Source organism: Cetorhinus maximus, chromosome 11 (assembly GCF_964194155.1).
Source record: "Cetorhinus maximus chromosome 11, sCetMax3.hap1.1, whole genome shotgun sequence".
Classification (NCBI taxonomy): Eukaryota; Metazoa; Chordata; class Chondrichthyes; order Lamniformes; family Cetorhinidae; genus Cetorhinus; species Cetorhinus maximus.
This window is the reverse complement of record NC_135889.1, coordinates 90,741,708-90,758,584: the sequence shown is the minus strand read 5'-3', so window position 1 is coordinate 90,758,584 and position 16,877 is coordinate 90,741,708. Positions and strand designations below refer to the sequence as shown.

Here is a 16,877-nt window from a genome sequence, read left to right as displayed (position 1 = left end):
AAGGGCCACCAAAAAGTTGATAAAAAAAGAAAAAATGAATAGAATATGAGAGTAAGCCAGCCAGGAATATAAAAACAGATTATGAGCTTTTACAGCATTTAAAAAGAGAGTAGCTAAAGTAAAGGTTGGTTCCTTAGAATCAGAGACAAGAGAAATTATCATGGGGAATGAAGAAATGGCAACGACATTGAACAAATATTTGGTGTCTGTCGTCACAGTATAAGTCACAAGTTATATACCAAAAATAAAGAATAACCTAGGGTTTCTGGGATGAGAGAGTTGTTCTATATTGAGAGTTTGATTAAATTGGGTCTATATTCTCTGGAATTTAGAAGAATGAGACATGATCGCATTGAAACGTTAAAAATTATGAAGGGGCTTGACAGGGTAGGCACTGAGACTGGCTAGGAAATCTGGAACAGTTTCAGAATAAGAGGCTGATCATGTAGGACTGAGATGAGGAGAAACTTGTTCATTCAAAGGGCTGTGAATCTTTAGAATTCTGCACCCCAGAGGGCTGTTGTATGCACCATCATTGAATATATTTGAGGCTGAGAGAGACAGAATTTTGGTCTCTCAGGGAATCAAGTGATACTGGGGCAGAATCGTCCCAGATTTGCACAAAGCTCGGAAGTTAAGGGCCATTATGAACGTTTGACTTGCACACATGAGGGCTGGGGGCAGGGCCGGCTGGTCTGGGGCAGTGTGCAGTTGATGGGAGGGGGGTTTTGGGCGGTCCTGGAGGGAACGGGTGGTCTGCAATGCAGTCGGGGGAGTTGCAGGGTGTGCAGTCGCTGGGTCTGGGGGTGGGGGTGGGGGGGCAGTCAGGCATGTGCAGTTGGGGGTTAGAGGGCGAGTGAGGGGGGCGGGGGGGGTGATAGGGGTCCCGTGGGGGTGTCGGGGGTTGTGTGGAGGGAGCCCTGTGGAGGGTGGTTGAAGGGTGTGTGTCATGAGTCCCAGGGAGGGTGGGGAGGGGGGGGAATGGCGGGATGTAGTGGAGGGTATTCAGGGGTTCTGTCTTGGGGTGGGGTCGGGTAGGGGGGTGATGTTTGGTGGGTCCCATGCGGGGTGGAGAAGTCCCGTGGTGGGGTGGGGGTGTAGCGGGGGGTGGGGGGATGGGGGAGGGGGGCGAAGGGGTTAGTCAGGTGTCCCACCTGTACAATAGTTACCCAGTAGCTAGAAGCAGTTTTAATTCTTCTAACTTTTTCTGGGTAACTATTGATGTTACACAGTCGGAACCATCCGAAGTTTGCTATTTAAATTGCATTTTCGATTGGTTCCTAGTGCAGGGCAATTGCCCATTGGAAGTTTGAACTTACCGGGCAATTGGTGTGCAATCCTTATCTGGGAACCTCCGGGGTTGGTGGTGGTGGGGGGTAGGGGGTGGGGCGTGGGGGGGCCCTTGTTCCTCAGCACATCGTTGGGCTACCCCCCAGATACACTGCCCTGGAGCTCAGAACTTACGGGCCATTATGAATGCTTGACTTGCACAGTTGAATGCATCCTTCAATCATTTTAAAAACGGTGCAAATCTTATGAAAGCTTTTTTAAAGCCTTAAGAATTCCCAAAGTAGCATTAAAAAAAAAACATTTTTAAGACCTAAAGCTAGGCAGGGTTATAAGAGCCATACATGTTTTTTTTATTTTTATTTATTTTTATTTCTTTATCAATGAACCACTGTAGTTTTGGTCAAGATTTAATTTGAATCATTTCATGATCAGTTTGCTGAATGTAACACAGACTGCATTTGTAAACTCATTGGCCTTTTGAATAAGAAGGAGAGTGAATGAACAGTGGTTTCCTTGTTAATCCTTTCAAACTATTTAAGTGAGATATTTTGCATATTATATTGTTTCACCCTTGTCATTCAAATGCAGGAATGAACAAAATGCAGTAAATTTATGACAAATACATTTTGGGGTAACAGTAAGTTTTGAATATTTGATATTTTCATTTCAATGATTGTAGCTCAGTACAAATCCTATAGATCAGGATAACATTCCTTCAAAGTTCCCTCACAGAATTGATGCCTGTGAGATTGCTTTTAATATTGGTTGTCCTTTTTTTTATGCTTTAGTTAACTTTTGATGGTGTAATTTTATATAAAGTGTTTCTGGCTAATGCTACGACCTTCAGAGTTACCAAACAAATAATAATGGAAAGCATTATTTAGTTTATGTAAGGAAATAACTTTGGAACTTTCAAAATCCTTTCAGCATTCTGGCATAAAATACCCACTTGGCTAACGCTTTATGCAAGGCTGGGACAAAGCTTCTTTCCTTCTAAACATCCTTCAACCCCATTGGCTTTGAAGTTGAATGCTGTAATCTTTTAACCTTCAATCATTTGTGGTGACATCTTTTGAAGATGAAATTAGCTTTACTTTCCGCTCTTCACTCACAATATGCAAATCGATCTTTAAAAGTTGCAGTATCCCACTTTGTGGAAAGTAGATTTCTTAGGCTTATAGTAAAATTAAAGGCTCAGAAGTGGCATCAAATAGAAGTTAGATACTTCCTAGAGGAAAGGAGGAAGGAAAGAAAATTGAAAAGCACAGCATCTAGTCTGCTCTTGTCAATCTTCTGGTTGCTAGTTACAGAGCAGTATGTCAAAGACATGGAATAGGTTGCCTGTTCTTTCTCACAGAAAGAGATCATTGCAGCAAACACAGGAGACCTACATAAGGGGGATAAATTTTTAAAAAGGTATAAACATTTTTTAATTGTTATTTAATATTTGAGTTATTACAAGCGCATAAATCAGTTCCGTGGTCTCCTTTGTTCCGGAAGGCAGTTTGTGCCTCCCTAACATCAGCATATAATTAATAATCTCAGGTAAGAGTTGTCAAAGGTGCATTTCAAGTATGTCAAAGAATGGTTTCTTTAACCTTCTGTCCATAAATTAACTTGATTTTTCAAATCAAGATGTGTCTTAATTTATTATTGTTAGTATAAAATTCAGGAATATTAATTCTTTTCTTAACAATTTGCCATCATTATTTTTTAATTTTTACATTCTTAGAAGTTTTCATATGAAGTGCCAAGCACCAGTCCAGTTAGCTTACCATTTTGCGAACATTTCAAAAGTACTATTCTCAGCAAATATCATAATGCATGAAGTTAAAAACATTCAAGGCGTTCTTCCTCTAATATTAATATAAATTCTTTATTGTATTTCTCGCATTTTGTCAATTTACATTTTTATTCATTGCCTTTGTTTACATGTATTGGTTGTTCAGTGTGTTGAACTAGTTTCTTTAAGCTTCTTACTTGTTTACAAGAATTTTCTTCATTGTTTTAGGTATTATTAAAAATGCATTGATTCTAGCAACAAGTACGACATTTCAGTTCAATGTCTTAGAGATACTTTACCTTGGATATTCCAAATTATGTATAGTTTTTCTGACCCCAGCATTTGAATAAATTATATTCTGTGAAAGGAATGCTAAATGTTTTGCAGAGTGAGTTTACAAGGTTATTCTAATGCAAAAATAAAGAGTTGTGGCAAATTCACACAGGCCAAGAAGAAACTAAATAGTGATTCTTATTTGTCAAAAAAGCAGATGAGTGTCAATTTGATTAACTTAAAGCTAATGGAGGGAAAATTCATTTGTGTGACCCATGCAGAAAGTTGATTCCTCGGGGACAGACAGAGCTGTGGCCTGTGGCCTGGGGTTTTTCTCATTGACATTGAAGAACACCAAGCAGGTAGTGACCTGTTTTGCTACTATCCACCAATGGCACTACGCAAGCAATTTTTCCTCCATTTATTTTTAAAGGCAGCTCATTTATTTTTATGTATTTTTTAATGACATTTTCTACTGCCACAAACAAATGTAAGAATAAATAAGAAATGAAAAAGGGCTAAGCATACTTTTTTGGCCAGTTTAATGCAGTCAGCGCTTAACTGTTTATAAGGTTCCTGTTAGTACAGAATTGTCTTTTAATTAAAACTGATAAAATAAAAATTGACATGGAATTGTATACCAAGCGCTGTAAGAGCACTTGGTTTAATGGAAATATATTTCACCTTCATCCGTTGTCCTGTGGTTCACAACAGGATACAGCTGAATCATGGTTCAGTAATTCAGCATGAGATCAAATTAAATGTCATGAGGCTACATCATAGCCAAAGCTGGTGACTGTTGAGAAATGTTTCTCTGAATAGATGGACGTTTCAAACACGTTATATGCTATACACTTTATGCAAAAATGCTTTCATCCTGCATATTTTTGTTCAAATCTTTTATTGAGTAGGAATTTTACATACGTTTGGTTAGGTCATTGTACCTTTGAATTCATGTGGTACATACAGGTACAGAGTTTGACATTTTAAAAACCTGCATGAAAATTGGAACAGCATTATACATGGCTGCTTGTTGACAGGAGATGTTGTATCGGGGAGAAATGAAGAAGGCATAAACAAAAAGGTAGGGAGGTGGTTTACTCTGTGTCGTCTTTAGGCATACATGGAATGGACATCCTTAGTTATGTTTGACTGTGGCTTATGGGATATTGTTAATATTCTTTATTGCTTAGTTTGTCCTATACTTCCTATGTGTGACGTGACAGGATGCAATTGAAGGAACCAGAGCCTTTTCTGGATAGGTGAACTAAATGGGTCAGATGTCTTCATCTCTTCTTATTTTTGTGATGGCGGGTGTGTTGGGTTGAATGTACAATTGAGAAGGAGGCTCACACAACTATTTCTTTCCAGCTCTGAAGAAGCAGGAGTAGTATTCTTTCAGACAGACATATGATCCTTCAATGTCTTATCCATATGTTTATGAGGCAAGGTCCTGTACCAAGCTGGAAGTTACACCCTTTGTTTCTGGCAGAAAGAAATGGATCAGACTGAGTGTAGCGAGGATTCCCTTCCTTCTGGCAAGAGGCCAAGATGTCATGTGGTTAGCCTAGTGTGGTGGTTATGAAACTTTTGTATTTGTAGGACTCCTGAAACTCCTGCTCCCACCTCTCTGTTCAGTCTCTCTGTCTTTCTGTCCTTCAATAGATGCCAGAATCTTGTGTAGACCCAGACCGGGTGGCAGGTTCCCTTCTCCGATAGACATTAGTGAACCAAACTTGACTATTCTAATTCACTTCTGGGTGGCCTCCCACATTCAAACTGTAAGAAAATTGAGATTTTCTAAATCTCCACTGTCTATGTTTTCTGCACTGAGTCCTGTTCGTTCACCCGTCACCCTGTCTTCACTGATCTACAAAGGCTCCTGGTTTAGCAGCGACTCAGTTTCAAATTCTCATCCTTGTTTTCAAATCCCTTCTTACCCTTCGCTGTTGCCAGTCACACAGACTTTCAGCACACATAAAACAAACATACATTTAGGTCATGATGAATCAAGTGACTTCCTCAGATCCTGATCTGATGTTTGGTTTGAGTTTTCTGCCTTCAAAACTGCTCTTCTACTATCCTGTCAAAAAAATGACAGCACTGTCAGCCTCAGAACAAACATGTATTGACACTCAACTGAGGACTCCTGTCCTAATTAATGAGAGAGTGTCAATTCAACCAAAGAAATCAGTACTGTATTCAGTATTGCAGATAATTGTTTGTTGGTATACACAATAAAAACATCTTATTCAATTAACACATCCAAAGATATGATTCCCTGGAGACTCTGAGATTCCCTTGCAGGTCCTCTTCAATCCAATAATCTTAACTACCTATGATCTGATGGGTTGATAATTATGGCCATTGTTACAATATGACCGTTACCTAGAAGGATTGAAATGGGAGTAAACCCAGAATGTGTTGAGTAACTTAACTTTTTGGTCACAGCCTCTTGGTACTGTTGACATGATCTGTCATCCCTGGATATGTGACCTGAGAGGAGCACAAAATAGGTAGAAAATAGAAGAACTCATAAGATAAAATGAAATTTATAAGAAAGAAAAAGGCACGATTGCTGCTCTATTTTCAAATGGCAATAATTTTCAAATTCCTCTATGGCTTCTCTTCTACTTGAAACATCAGCTAGAACTTTACATGGAGGCAGTGGCCTCACCAATCCCCCCATGGCTGGAAAGTCAAAGGAAAGTCCACCTCCACTTGACCAAGTTGCCTTGCAGCCATTTTATGGCTGTCGGTCCATTAGTTGGCTCATGGTGGGACTTCTGTCTCCATCTGGAAGGAAATCCCACCTCCAAGAGCTGTTGGTTGATCAAATGGCTGGCAGCTCTCTAGTCTCAGCAGCACTAATGGGTGTGGTAGCCAGTGCTGGGACTACAGACAGTCCCTGAAGAAGAGATGCCATGCACACTGACTCAAACGTAAATCCAGGGATTCGCTGGGGCCAGACTGGCAGGCCTTGGTGAGGGGCCAGGTTAGTCAGGGTGTGAGGGGGGAACACGGGGAGATAGTGCCTTCATTGGGCATAGAGTGCCCAAAGAGGAAGGACCTCCACTCAGACCACATAAAGGCCACCAGATCACCACCATGGCATGGACATCTTCTGCTGTGGGTAAAATCCCAACGGCAGTGGAAGGAGGTCCTTAAATGGCCATTAATTGGTGAGTGGGCCACCTGATGCCTCTGGCTCCTTGGGCAAAATCCAGTGGAGGCGGGTAGCCAATGGGCATGCTGCCACTGCCATGGCGCTCAATTTTACAGCCTCTCCACCTGCCAAACTGCCCCCAGGAGGTGTAAAATTCAACCCATTAACTTTATTTCTCGCCACAGATGCTGCCTGACTTGCTGAATATTTCCAACACTTTTTAATTTCAGATTTCTAGCAGTATTTTGCTCTTGACTGCTGGCTAACTGTACATTCAGACTGCATGGTTTGGATTGCTGGCTAACCATATATTTAACTACCTTCAGCTCTTATCTAATTGCATAAAGACAGATTTGTGCATGTCTTCAGAGAACCTGCGAGTTGTTACATTGTAAAGTCCTTAACCGCATGAGTTATGTTTCTTTTCCAAATAGCATGCATGAAAAATTTGAACTACTGAACTGTGAAGATTTTTGGCAGATTCTGAGGTTAGTTCTGTACTCATGTCTAAGTTGATGATGTAACCTATTACTATGTACTATTTAAAAGACATAAAAATAGAACTTAAGTAATCCATGGACCTAAAATAACCATAATTTCAAAGAATATTAAAGCATGGAAACTGAGCATTTGGCCTATCAAACTTGGGCTCATGCTGTTCTCCTCATGGGCCACCTAGTCTAACCCAAGTTTGAAAATACCGCTTTTTAACATTAAGTTTTAAAAACTGCATCAGCCGCAGTTGTACAATTGTAATTGAAGACACCATGCAGTTGTAGGTGTGGCATTGTTGAGGCAGTGTTGAAGTAGCTTTTCTCTTCATCAACCCTATGTCATACCTTACCAAGCAGCAATCGATACTGACACCAGTTCAAATAAGTCAGTTCTGCTTTTTCTGGCACAGGGCATACTTTCTTCTTGGTTGAATGTGTAGATGTGAAATATAATATTTACAAATGTCTCTCAATTCAGGAATCTGATATAGTACTTTAACAAAGTCTAGTCTGTGCTTAAGTTCTGATCTTCTAGCAACAAAGTCATTACATGAATGAGAGCTACCATGCCATTATAGTGAAGTGCTGTACCGCTGTAAATGCTTTTGTCTGTTAACACAATCCTGTGTTAAACAGAGCTGAAGTATTAATTCTGTGGCTTTTGTAAACGTATACTGAAATAAAATCTACCGTTAGAAAAATAGTAATAGGACCTATTCATAAATTTCAATGGATCAACAATGTAAAGATGTTCTTTTTCCTTATCTATTTCCTTGGCCCTAGAGGCATACTGCAATTCATGTGAATAGTTACCACTCATTTTGATGTGGACTGGACAGTCTGATTTTGCTGGTGTCACCTCAAAACTTATTAATTAAACAATAGAAGTCAAATTATCCCATTTACTTCTATGTCAGATGACATCTAGTATTAGTGGTGATTTTACAAATAATTTCACTGCTATAACTCAAGCTAAGCACACAACCCTTTCCCCATGCTTGTGCTATTCCACTTTGGTCTTTTGACATTTATGTCATAAAACCTATTTATGAAATTTATTGAATGATATTTTCTAATTCCATCCTAAAAGGACTGTTTGAATTGCCATTTCTTTTTTCAAAAGGTGTTTATCCACTTAGCATTATAAGAATTACAATAGGCTATTAATATAATTAGCAGTTAGTCAGCCACTGGAGAGGGGGGCGGATTGCAGGAGTGGGATTAGGACGTTGTAGCTGCTGGAGTTAAGTCTTGGAATAAAAGAAAATCAGTTTCATGCTTTGTTACTTAACTAGAAAGAACAAATTCTGATTTTGACGCAAAATTTCAAGGGCCATGTTCTCAAATTTTCTGTTGGGATTGCACCTGGAATACCTTGCACCTGAAGAGCAACTAAGATTGGTGGGTGTATAAAAGACTAATGGAACACTGCAGGCATCCACCTTATGGCCAGATTATACCACAAACCTCCTGCCACCACCCCGCACAAAAGAAAGCACTTTGCATGTCTTCATAAGGGGACAGGGTAAGGGGGGCATACTTAAACATATTATTAAAAATATTCCTGAATTGTTTGAGTCACAAGGCAATGATTCCAGCCTGAACCTTCCCTCTAGTTGGGTTGAACTTGTGCCTTTCAAAAGGCTGGTTTGTCTCATCTCACTTGGCAAATCAGCCTCTAAATTTATGTCAAGTCTGAGATTTGGAGCATTGGAGATCCTAAGCTATGACTAGCTATATTAACTATTGGGTAGCTGGCCAATTGTTTATGTAATCATATTTTCAGTCAGGATTAATGGACAATACTCAGGAGTGATTTTTTACCATTCCCTAATTTAGACGATCTGCAGTTCCTCTACTCTTTCTCTGAATAACATTAGATCAAAAAATTGAAAATGCAGGAATTATAAAGAATGAGGGTGGGGGGGTGTAAAATTGGGTGCAATGACAGGACTGCTGTGCCTGTTGCCTAACTGTCTCCGCTGGTATTTTACCAGTGGCGGGGAAGATGTTAGGCAGCCCATGCATCCTTGGCCAATTGAAGCCCTTAAGTGGTCAATTAATGGCCACTTAAGGGCTTCCTTGTGCTGCCACTGATATTTTGCCAGTGGCAAGGGTGGAGGGTGTACCCATACCACAAAGTAAATCCTGGGGCTGGGGAAGGGTCCCTTCTGATCGGGCACCTTGTGCCCAACGGAAACCCCATCTCCACATTCTCGTCCGAGCTGGCCAGCTTGGCCCCAGCAAACCCTCGCCCCCATCCACATTCTAATCTAATCCAGTGATGATTGTTGGTGGGGACTGCCTGTAGTCCTAGCAGTGACCACCACTTCTGTTGGAGGAATGAAATGCATGTGCTAAAAGAACAAAGGACATGAAAATAGCTAGCTGGTGAAAAGACAAACAACAACAACTTGAATCTATGTAGCACCAAGGCACTTTTTAGGAGGGTTATCGAACAACATTTAACGCCAACCCACGTAAGATATTAGGGATGAAAGCTTGGTTCAAGAGGTCAGTTTTAATAAGCATCTCAAAGGAAGAATAAGAAAACAGTTGGACAGGTTTAGATAGGGAATTCCAGGGGTTTAGGTCTTGGCAGCTGAAAGCACAGTTGCCAATGGCGGAGCAGTCAAAATCGTGGGTGCTCAAGAGGCCAGATTTGGAGGAGTGCACATATCTGGGGGTGGATGGGCAGGGGGATGTTGTAGAGCAAGAGAAGGTTACAGAGATAGGGAGGGATGAGGCCAAGAAGGAATGTGGAAACAAGGATGAGAATTTTAAAATTAAGTTTCTTAACTGGGAGCCAATGGGGATCAGTAAGCACAGGGTTGATGGATGAATGGGAATGGGAGTTAGGACCCGGGCAGGAGGGTATTGGATGGTGCCAAGTTAACAGAGGGTAGAATATGGGAGGCTGGCTTGGACTGCATTGGAATGGTCAAGTGTAGAGATAACAAAGGCATGGATGAGGGTTCCAGCAGCAGATGAGCTGAGGTAGGGGTGGAGCCTGGTGGTGTTAAGAGAAAGAAATAGGCTTGCTGATGGTGTGGATATGTGGTCAGGAGCTCATCTCAAGGTCAAATATGACACCAAGCAACCTGGTTCAGCCTCACAATTGCCAGGAGCAGGTGTGGAGTTGGTGGTAAGGGAACGGAATTTGTCGGGGGAGGTGTGGTGGAATAGAAAACAATGGCTTGAGTCTTCTCAATAGTTGAAGGAAATTTCTACTCATCCAGCAGTGGATTTGGACAAGCTGTCTGATAATTTTGGGATAGTGGAGGGGTCAAGAGAGGTGATGATGAGTTGTAACTGGGTGATGCTTTGCTTTCAGATGATGTCACTGAGGGAAATAGGAGGAAAAATAGGAGGGACAAAGGTAGATCTTGGGACGATGCTAGAGATAAGAGAGCAAGAAAATAAGCAATTGTAGGTGATTTTCTGGCTATGATTGTCTAGATAAGAATGGAACCAGGCTAACACAGTCCTCCCCAGTTGGAGAAGGCATTGGAGAAGGATGATTTGATCAATCATATCAAAGGTTATGACTGGTTGAGAAGGACAAGAAGGGATAGTTTATCTTTGCCACAGTCATATAGGGAAATGCAGTGGGTATAATTTGTCAGGATTTTCAAAAGGCCTTCAATAAGGTGCCCCATAATAGACTAATGAATAAGGTCAGAGAGTATGGAGGCTGGGGACAAGTGACAGAATGGATTGTTTGCTGGTTTCAAATCAGGAAGCAGAGAATAGGAGTAAAGGATAGTTATTCAGACTGGCAGAAGGTAGGATGTGGTGTTCAACAAGGATCAGTGCTGGAACTGCTGTTGTTCACAATATATATTAACGATTTGGACTTTGGAATCAAAAACACAATTTATAAGGCCTGAATTTTCATAGAGAAGGAAAGTCTCTGCACCTTAGCCAAAGTACCACTGGAACCCCAAATCTGGAAGACCCGTCCCAAATCCGGCACCCACCATTTTTGCTGGGGCAGGAGGGGAACAGGGGTGGGATGTATTTCACACATCCATGATTCAAATTCAAAATTGCAACTGCCTTCATTTAGAAACCATTTTTGGCACTACAATTTCTGAAACATAAACTGTGGGATTTACGAATTTGAGGAAGAGGTCTAAGTCTACCAGAGTTCTTTAGAGAGATCAGGTATCTTTTTGAAGAGGTCAAGTACACCTTTCGGATTGTTAAGTGTAGACATGAATGTGCGCAAAAGGTGGATAATGTCTGTGGAACTGTCAAACTGTCATGTCATTTAAATCCCTTACTGTTTAAATTTTGAAAAAACAACAGTCTGCTGTGTCTCTCAGTTGAAAAAAATTGGTGCTTGCAATTTCAATACTTGTTTGTTGACAAAGCCTGAAGACTATCATTACAGTATTAGTACTGTACAGTATTAGTAATGGAACCTTTACTGCTTCCACAACAATTTTCACAGTTGGGGCGGGGGGGTGGGGGCTTGTAAGTTCACAGTTTGATTTACAGCTCCTAGTGGTTATAAAGGGAGTAGCTGTCATTGATGCCGGGCTATGAATACAAGTGTTTGCTTTATAAGGGATTAGGTACTTGAAGGGATTTAAATGTATTGAATGGGCTTTTATCAATTATAATAGATACTTAGAACTATATTTTGCTTCATCTCACCATGGCTCCTGAGGTGTGCCCATGGTGTATATGGTGTGAGGTAGCCTGGAGGGTGTAAAGGAAAAGGGTTGTGGGTGGTGGGGGACATTGGTTGGCATGAGTTGGCACTAAGTTGACATGGGGGCTATAAAGGGCCAAGGGGTTGAGTGGGAAACATGGGTTAGCATGGAGAGAATGAAGGGCCATGAGGTGGGTAGAGGGGCATGGGGTGACATGGATGGAGCATGGAGAGTGTGAGAGGGTGTGAGGGATGAGGGCTAGAGGGCCTTACTGTTTATTTTATAACTGAGACAACATCCCAGAGCACTGAGGTGGACCTCGGCACTCGGCAGCCCCAGTGGCTGCCTCTTCACTGTTTCCAGGGGTGATGGGCTCGACTCAAGTTAGCACCTGCCCTCTCACTCCACAGGACAAAAATCCGGCCAGTTGGAGAAGTTTCTCCCACATTGGATTTGGGAAGTTGGAAAATTTCCTGACTCTGCACCTGACTCAGGAACAAAAATTCAGACCTAAATTTGTGGATGAGACCAAGTTGGGGGATAGTCAATACTGAGGAAGACTGCAACAAGTTATAGGAGGATATTAATACATTTGCAGAATGGGCAAGGCATTGACAAATGAAGTTCAATACAGATAAATGTGAAGTAGTACATTTTTGGCAGGAACAATTATGAGGTAACTTATTAATAGGAAGGTGAAAATCCACATGGGGAAGAGGAACAAAGGAATCTCAGAATAAAAATACATTATTCACTAAAAATTGCAGCATGGGTTAGCAAGGCCATAAACCCAGTACTAAATTTTGTTTCTGGAGAGATAGAATTTAAAATTAGGGGAGTTATGCAAATCTATATCGAACATTGGTTAGACCACACTTGGAGTGGAATCTTGTGAAGCTCCTGGGAGCAGGAAGCGAGGTGGATGTGGGCACTTATTTGTGCAGGAGGCCAGAAGTCAACTTCCTGATGGTGGGATGAAACTACAGTATTAAGCTGTCGGTGGGTTGACAGTGGATCAAGCTTCCTGACAGCAAATGTTGGAAACTCCTTTTTAATATATATGCATGTTATACATGTGCATTAAAAGGCAACCTTGCCAGAATTAAGTATATTTTTCCAATTAAGTAATCAGTGAATGAAAAACATGTGCCTTCAGATTCACAACTGTTTAACCGTGGCGTGAAGCAGGTGAGGTGGTCTTCCGGGTGGATTTGGAGTGAGGAGGAACATTTTTTCCCTTCTACAGGGAGCTTTGTTCAACAACTGGAGATGAGGCATTGATAATTAAGATCAGATGGCACAGTCAAAGGAGAATGGGGCATGGAGGAATGTGGCAGTCATACATACAAGCATACGAATTAGGAGCAGGAGTAGGCCACTCGGCCCCTCGAGCCTGCTCTGCCAATCAATAAGATCCTGGCTGATCTAATTGTAACATCAACTCCACGTTCCCACTTGCTCCTGATAACCTTTCACCCCCTTGCTTATCAAGAATCTATCTACCTCTGCCCTAAAAATATTCAAATACTCTGCTTCCTTTGAGGAAGAGAGTTCCAAAGACTCACTGCCCTCAGAGAAATAATTTCTCCTCATCTCTGTCTTAAATGGACAGCCCCTTATTTTTAAACAGTGACCCCTAGTTCTAGATTCTCCCACAAGGGGAAACATCCTCTCCACATCCACCCTGTCAAGACCCTGCAGGATCTTATACGTTTCAATCAAGTCGCCTCTTACTCTTCTAAACTCCAACGGATACAAGCCTAGCCTGTCCAACCTTTCTCAAAAGACAACCCTTCCATTCCAGGTATTAATCTAGTAAACCCTCTCTGAACTCTTCCAATGCATTTACATCCTTCCTTAAATAAGGAGACTAATATTATACACAGTACTCCAGGTGTGGTCTCGCCAATACCCTGTATAACAGAAGCATAACCTTTCTACTTTTGTGTTCAATTCCCCTCGCAATAAACAATAACATTCTATTAGCTTTCCTAATTACTTGCTGTACCTGCACACTAACCTTTTATGATTCATGCACCAGGACACCCACATCCCTCTGTGTCTCAGAGCTCTGTAATCTCTCACCATTTAGATAATATGCTTCTTTTTTATCCTTCCTGTCAAAATGGGCAATTTCACATTTGCCTACATTATACTCCATTTGCAGGATCTTTTCCCACCCACTTAACCTATATATAGCCCCTTATAGCTTCTTTATGTCCTCTTCACAACTTACTTACCTACTTTGTGTCATCAGCAAATTTAACAACCATACCTTCGATCCCTTCATCCGAGTTATTTATATTAGTTGTAAAAAGTTGAGGCCCCAGTACTGATCCATGTGGCACACTACTTGTTACATCTTGCCAACCAGAAAAAGGCCCATTTATGTCTCCCCCCTGTTTCCTGTTAGCTAGCCGATCTTCTATCCATGCTACCTGTTACACCCTACACCATGAGATTTTATTTTCCACAATAACTTTTGATCTGGCACCTTATCAAATGCCTTCTGGAAATCCAAGTGCAGTACATCCACCGGTTCCCCTTTATCCACAGCACAAGTTACTTCTTCAAAGAACTCCAATAAATTGATTAAACATGATTTTCCTCTAACAAAACCATGTTGACTTTGCCTGATTACCTTGAATTTATCTAAGTACCCTGCTATAATATCTTTAATAATAGTTTCTAACATTTTCCCTTTGATAGCTATTAAGCTAACTGGCCTACAGTTTCCTGTTTTCTGTCTCCCTCCCTTTTTGAAGGAAGGGGTTACATTTTTTATTTCCTAATCTAATGGAACCTTCCCCAAATCTGGGGAATTTTGGAAAATTAAAACCAAACATCAACTATTTCACTGGCCACTTCTTTTAAGACCCTAGGATGAAGTATATCAGGACCCGGGGACTTGTCAGCCTGCAGCTCCAACAATTTCCTTAGTACCACTCTGCTGGCAATTGTAATTTTCTTGAGTTCCTTCGTCCCTTTCATTTCCTGGGATGCTACCTGTATTTTCTATAGTGAAGATTGAAGCAAAACACCCGTTCAATTTTTCTTCCATCTCCTTATTTTCTATTATTGATTCCCTAGACTCACTTAGTATAGGAACAACACTTACTTTGTTAACTCTTTTCTATTTTAAGTATCTATAGAAACTCTTGCTATCTGTTTTTATATTTCAAGCTAGTTTTCTCTCATAGTCTAATTTTTACCTTCTTATTAATCTTTTAGTCATTCTTTTGTTTGATACTATCTTTAAATTTTTTAGTTAACCACAGATGATTGGTCCACCCCTTGGAACTTTTCTTTCTCGTTGGAATGTGTCTTTTCTGTGTATTCTGAAATATCCCTTTAAATGTCAGCTAATGTATCTCTATTCACCTATCCCTTAACCTAATTTCCCAGTTCACTTTAGCTAGCTCTGCTTTCATGCTCTTGCAATTGCCCTTATTTTAGTTTAAAATACTAGTCTTGGACCCACCTTTCTCTTCCTCAAAGTGAATGTAAAATTCAATCATATGATCGCTGCTACCTAGGGGCATCTTCAGTATGAGGTCATTAATTAATTAGTCAAGGAAAATGTGGCATGGCTGACTGAGGGAGGGGATGGGGTGGGGAGATGGCTATCAAAGGAGAAAGGGGCATGGCTGACTGAGGGAGGTAGCAGCTGTATGAAGTCTCATGGGGTGCAGATGGAGGAAGCTGAACTAGGCAGGAAAGGGTAATGTCAAAAGACAATAGGTCAAGCATGATTATGGGGAAATCAAGGGTCATACAGGAAAGGTCATTGGTGAAGCCCTGAGCGTCGAGGGTAACAGGGGGAAGGTCAAAGATGATAGAGAGTGTCAAGGATGATGGGTGGCAGGTTGAGGGAACCTGTGGGAGTGCAGTTCCACTGTGTCGGAGGGAAGCTCGAGAGCCAATGATAGCTGGTCAAGGGTAATAGGGGGTGGGTCAAACATCACCAAAGTCAAGGCAAAGATGGTGAAGTGAGAGTCGAGGGTGATGGAGGGATGGTCAATAGTGATTGAGGGAGGGTGGTAGGTGATGGCTTCCAGTTTCAAGTTATTGTGAGTGTGTCCACAGGCATAACTGCATGAACAAGAAGAGTTCTCTGCAATGAATCCCCAGGAAGGAGTTGATCATGGTGGGGTGGGTGGAGACCAGGGTGTGGTTAATGCTAAGAATAGGGCTTCTCATTGGTCAAAAGTGCTCAGGACAGGAGGTAGGGCCTCAAAGACTGTGCTGACCAGATCTTTGCCTGCCTTTTGTTTACAGTTCATCTCAGACAGACAAAATGGGTCAAGTGCATTCAGTGCTTCTGTTAGCTCAGGTGCAGCTGGAGAGGAATTGGGAGAGGGTGGCCCAGAGGTAGACACAGCAATGTCAGAACACCAACAAGCTGTGTCAACAGAGAGTCAGGCAAGTGAGGATGCTGGCAACTAAGGGCCAGTGCAACATCGAGCATTGGTATGTAATTTAATATACCTCAGGTGGTGTAACTACCTGCAAATGTCAGGGATGCAGTGTCAAAGGCAGCTGAGGATGTCACAGGCTTCTGTCACTCACCTGTGTCAGCTCCGTCAGGAAAACCTACATCCTCGTGGATTGGGAGGCAATCCAATACTGGTAGCTTTAAAAGTCACCACGGCATTGAATTTCTGTGCCTGTCGGTCTTTCCAGGTCTCCATGGGGATATGTGTGACATCTCACAGTCAGCCACTCAGAAATGCATCAGGAAAGTCACCTATGTCCTCTTCAGAAGAGCCAATAAATTTGTCAAATCATCACAGACCCTTAGAGTCAAGCAGCTAGAACTGTGGGAATCACTGCAATCGCTGGATTTGCTGGCAGCATTTATAAACCGAAAGGGCTTTCACTCTCTCAATGTGCAGCTGGTCTGTGATCATCACAAATGAATCCTTCAGTGTGTGCCTGCTTCCCAGGGAGCTCTCTTGACTCATATCATCACTCGCTCTCAGGTGCCGCAACTGTTTGCTCCCTATCAGCAACTGTAGGGATGGGTCCTGGTGTACAGGGGATATCCACAGAGGATCTGACTCATGACACCTGTGCAGAACCCGCAAAGCCCAGCAGAGGAGAGATACAGTGCCATCCATACCTCAACAAGAGCAACAATAGAGCAGACCATTGGACTGCTGAAGATGAGGTTCTGCTGCTTGGACCAATCACATGGAGCACTATAGTAT

General features: G+C 41.7%; 1 protein-coding gene across 1 annotated transcript in view; it reads right to left on the bottom strand.

Moving 5' to 3' along the window:
- The window catches only part of LOC144686213 (uncharacterized), a 39,807-nt gene extending 23,449 nt beyond the window's left edge, over nt 1-16,358 (bottom strand). Inside the window, exon 1 of the mRNA XM_078551306.1 lies at nt 16,265-16,358. Coding sequence (XP_078407432.1) covers nt 16,265-16,358 — 94 coding nt within the window. The remainder of the gene's footprint in view (nt 1-16,264) is intronic.
- Nucleotides 16,359-16,877: the final 519 nt, after the last annotated feature.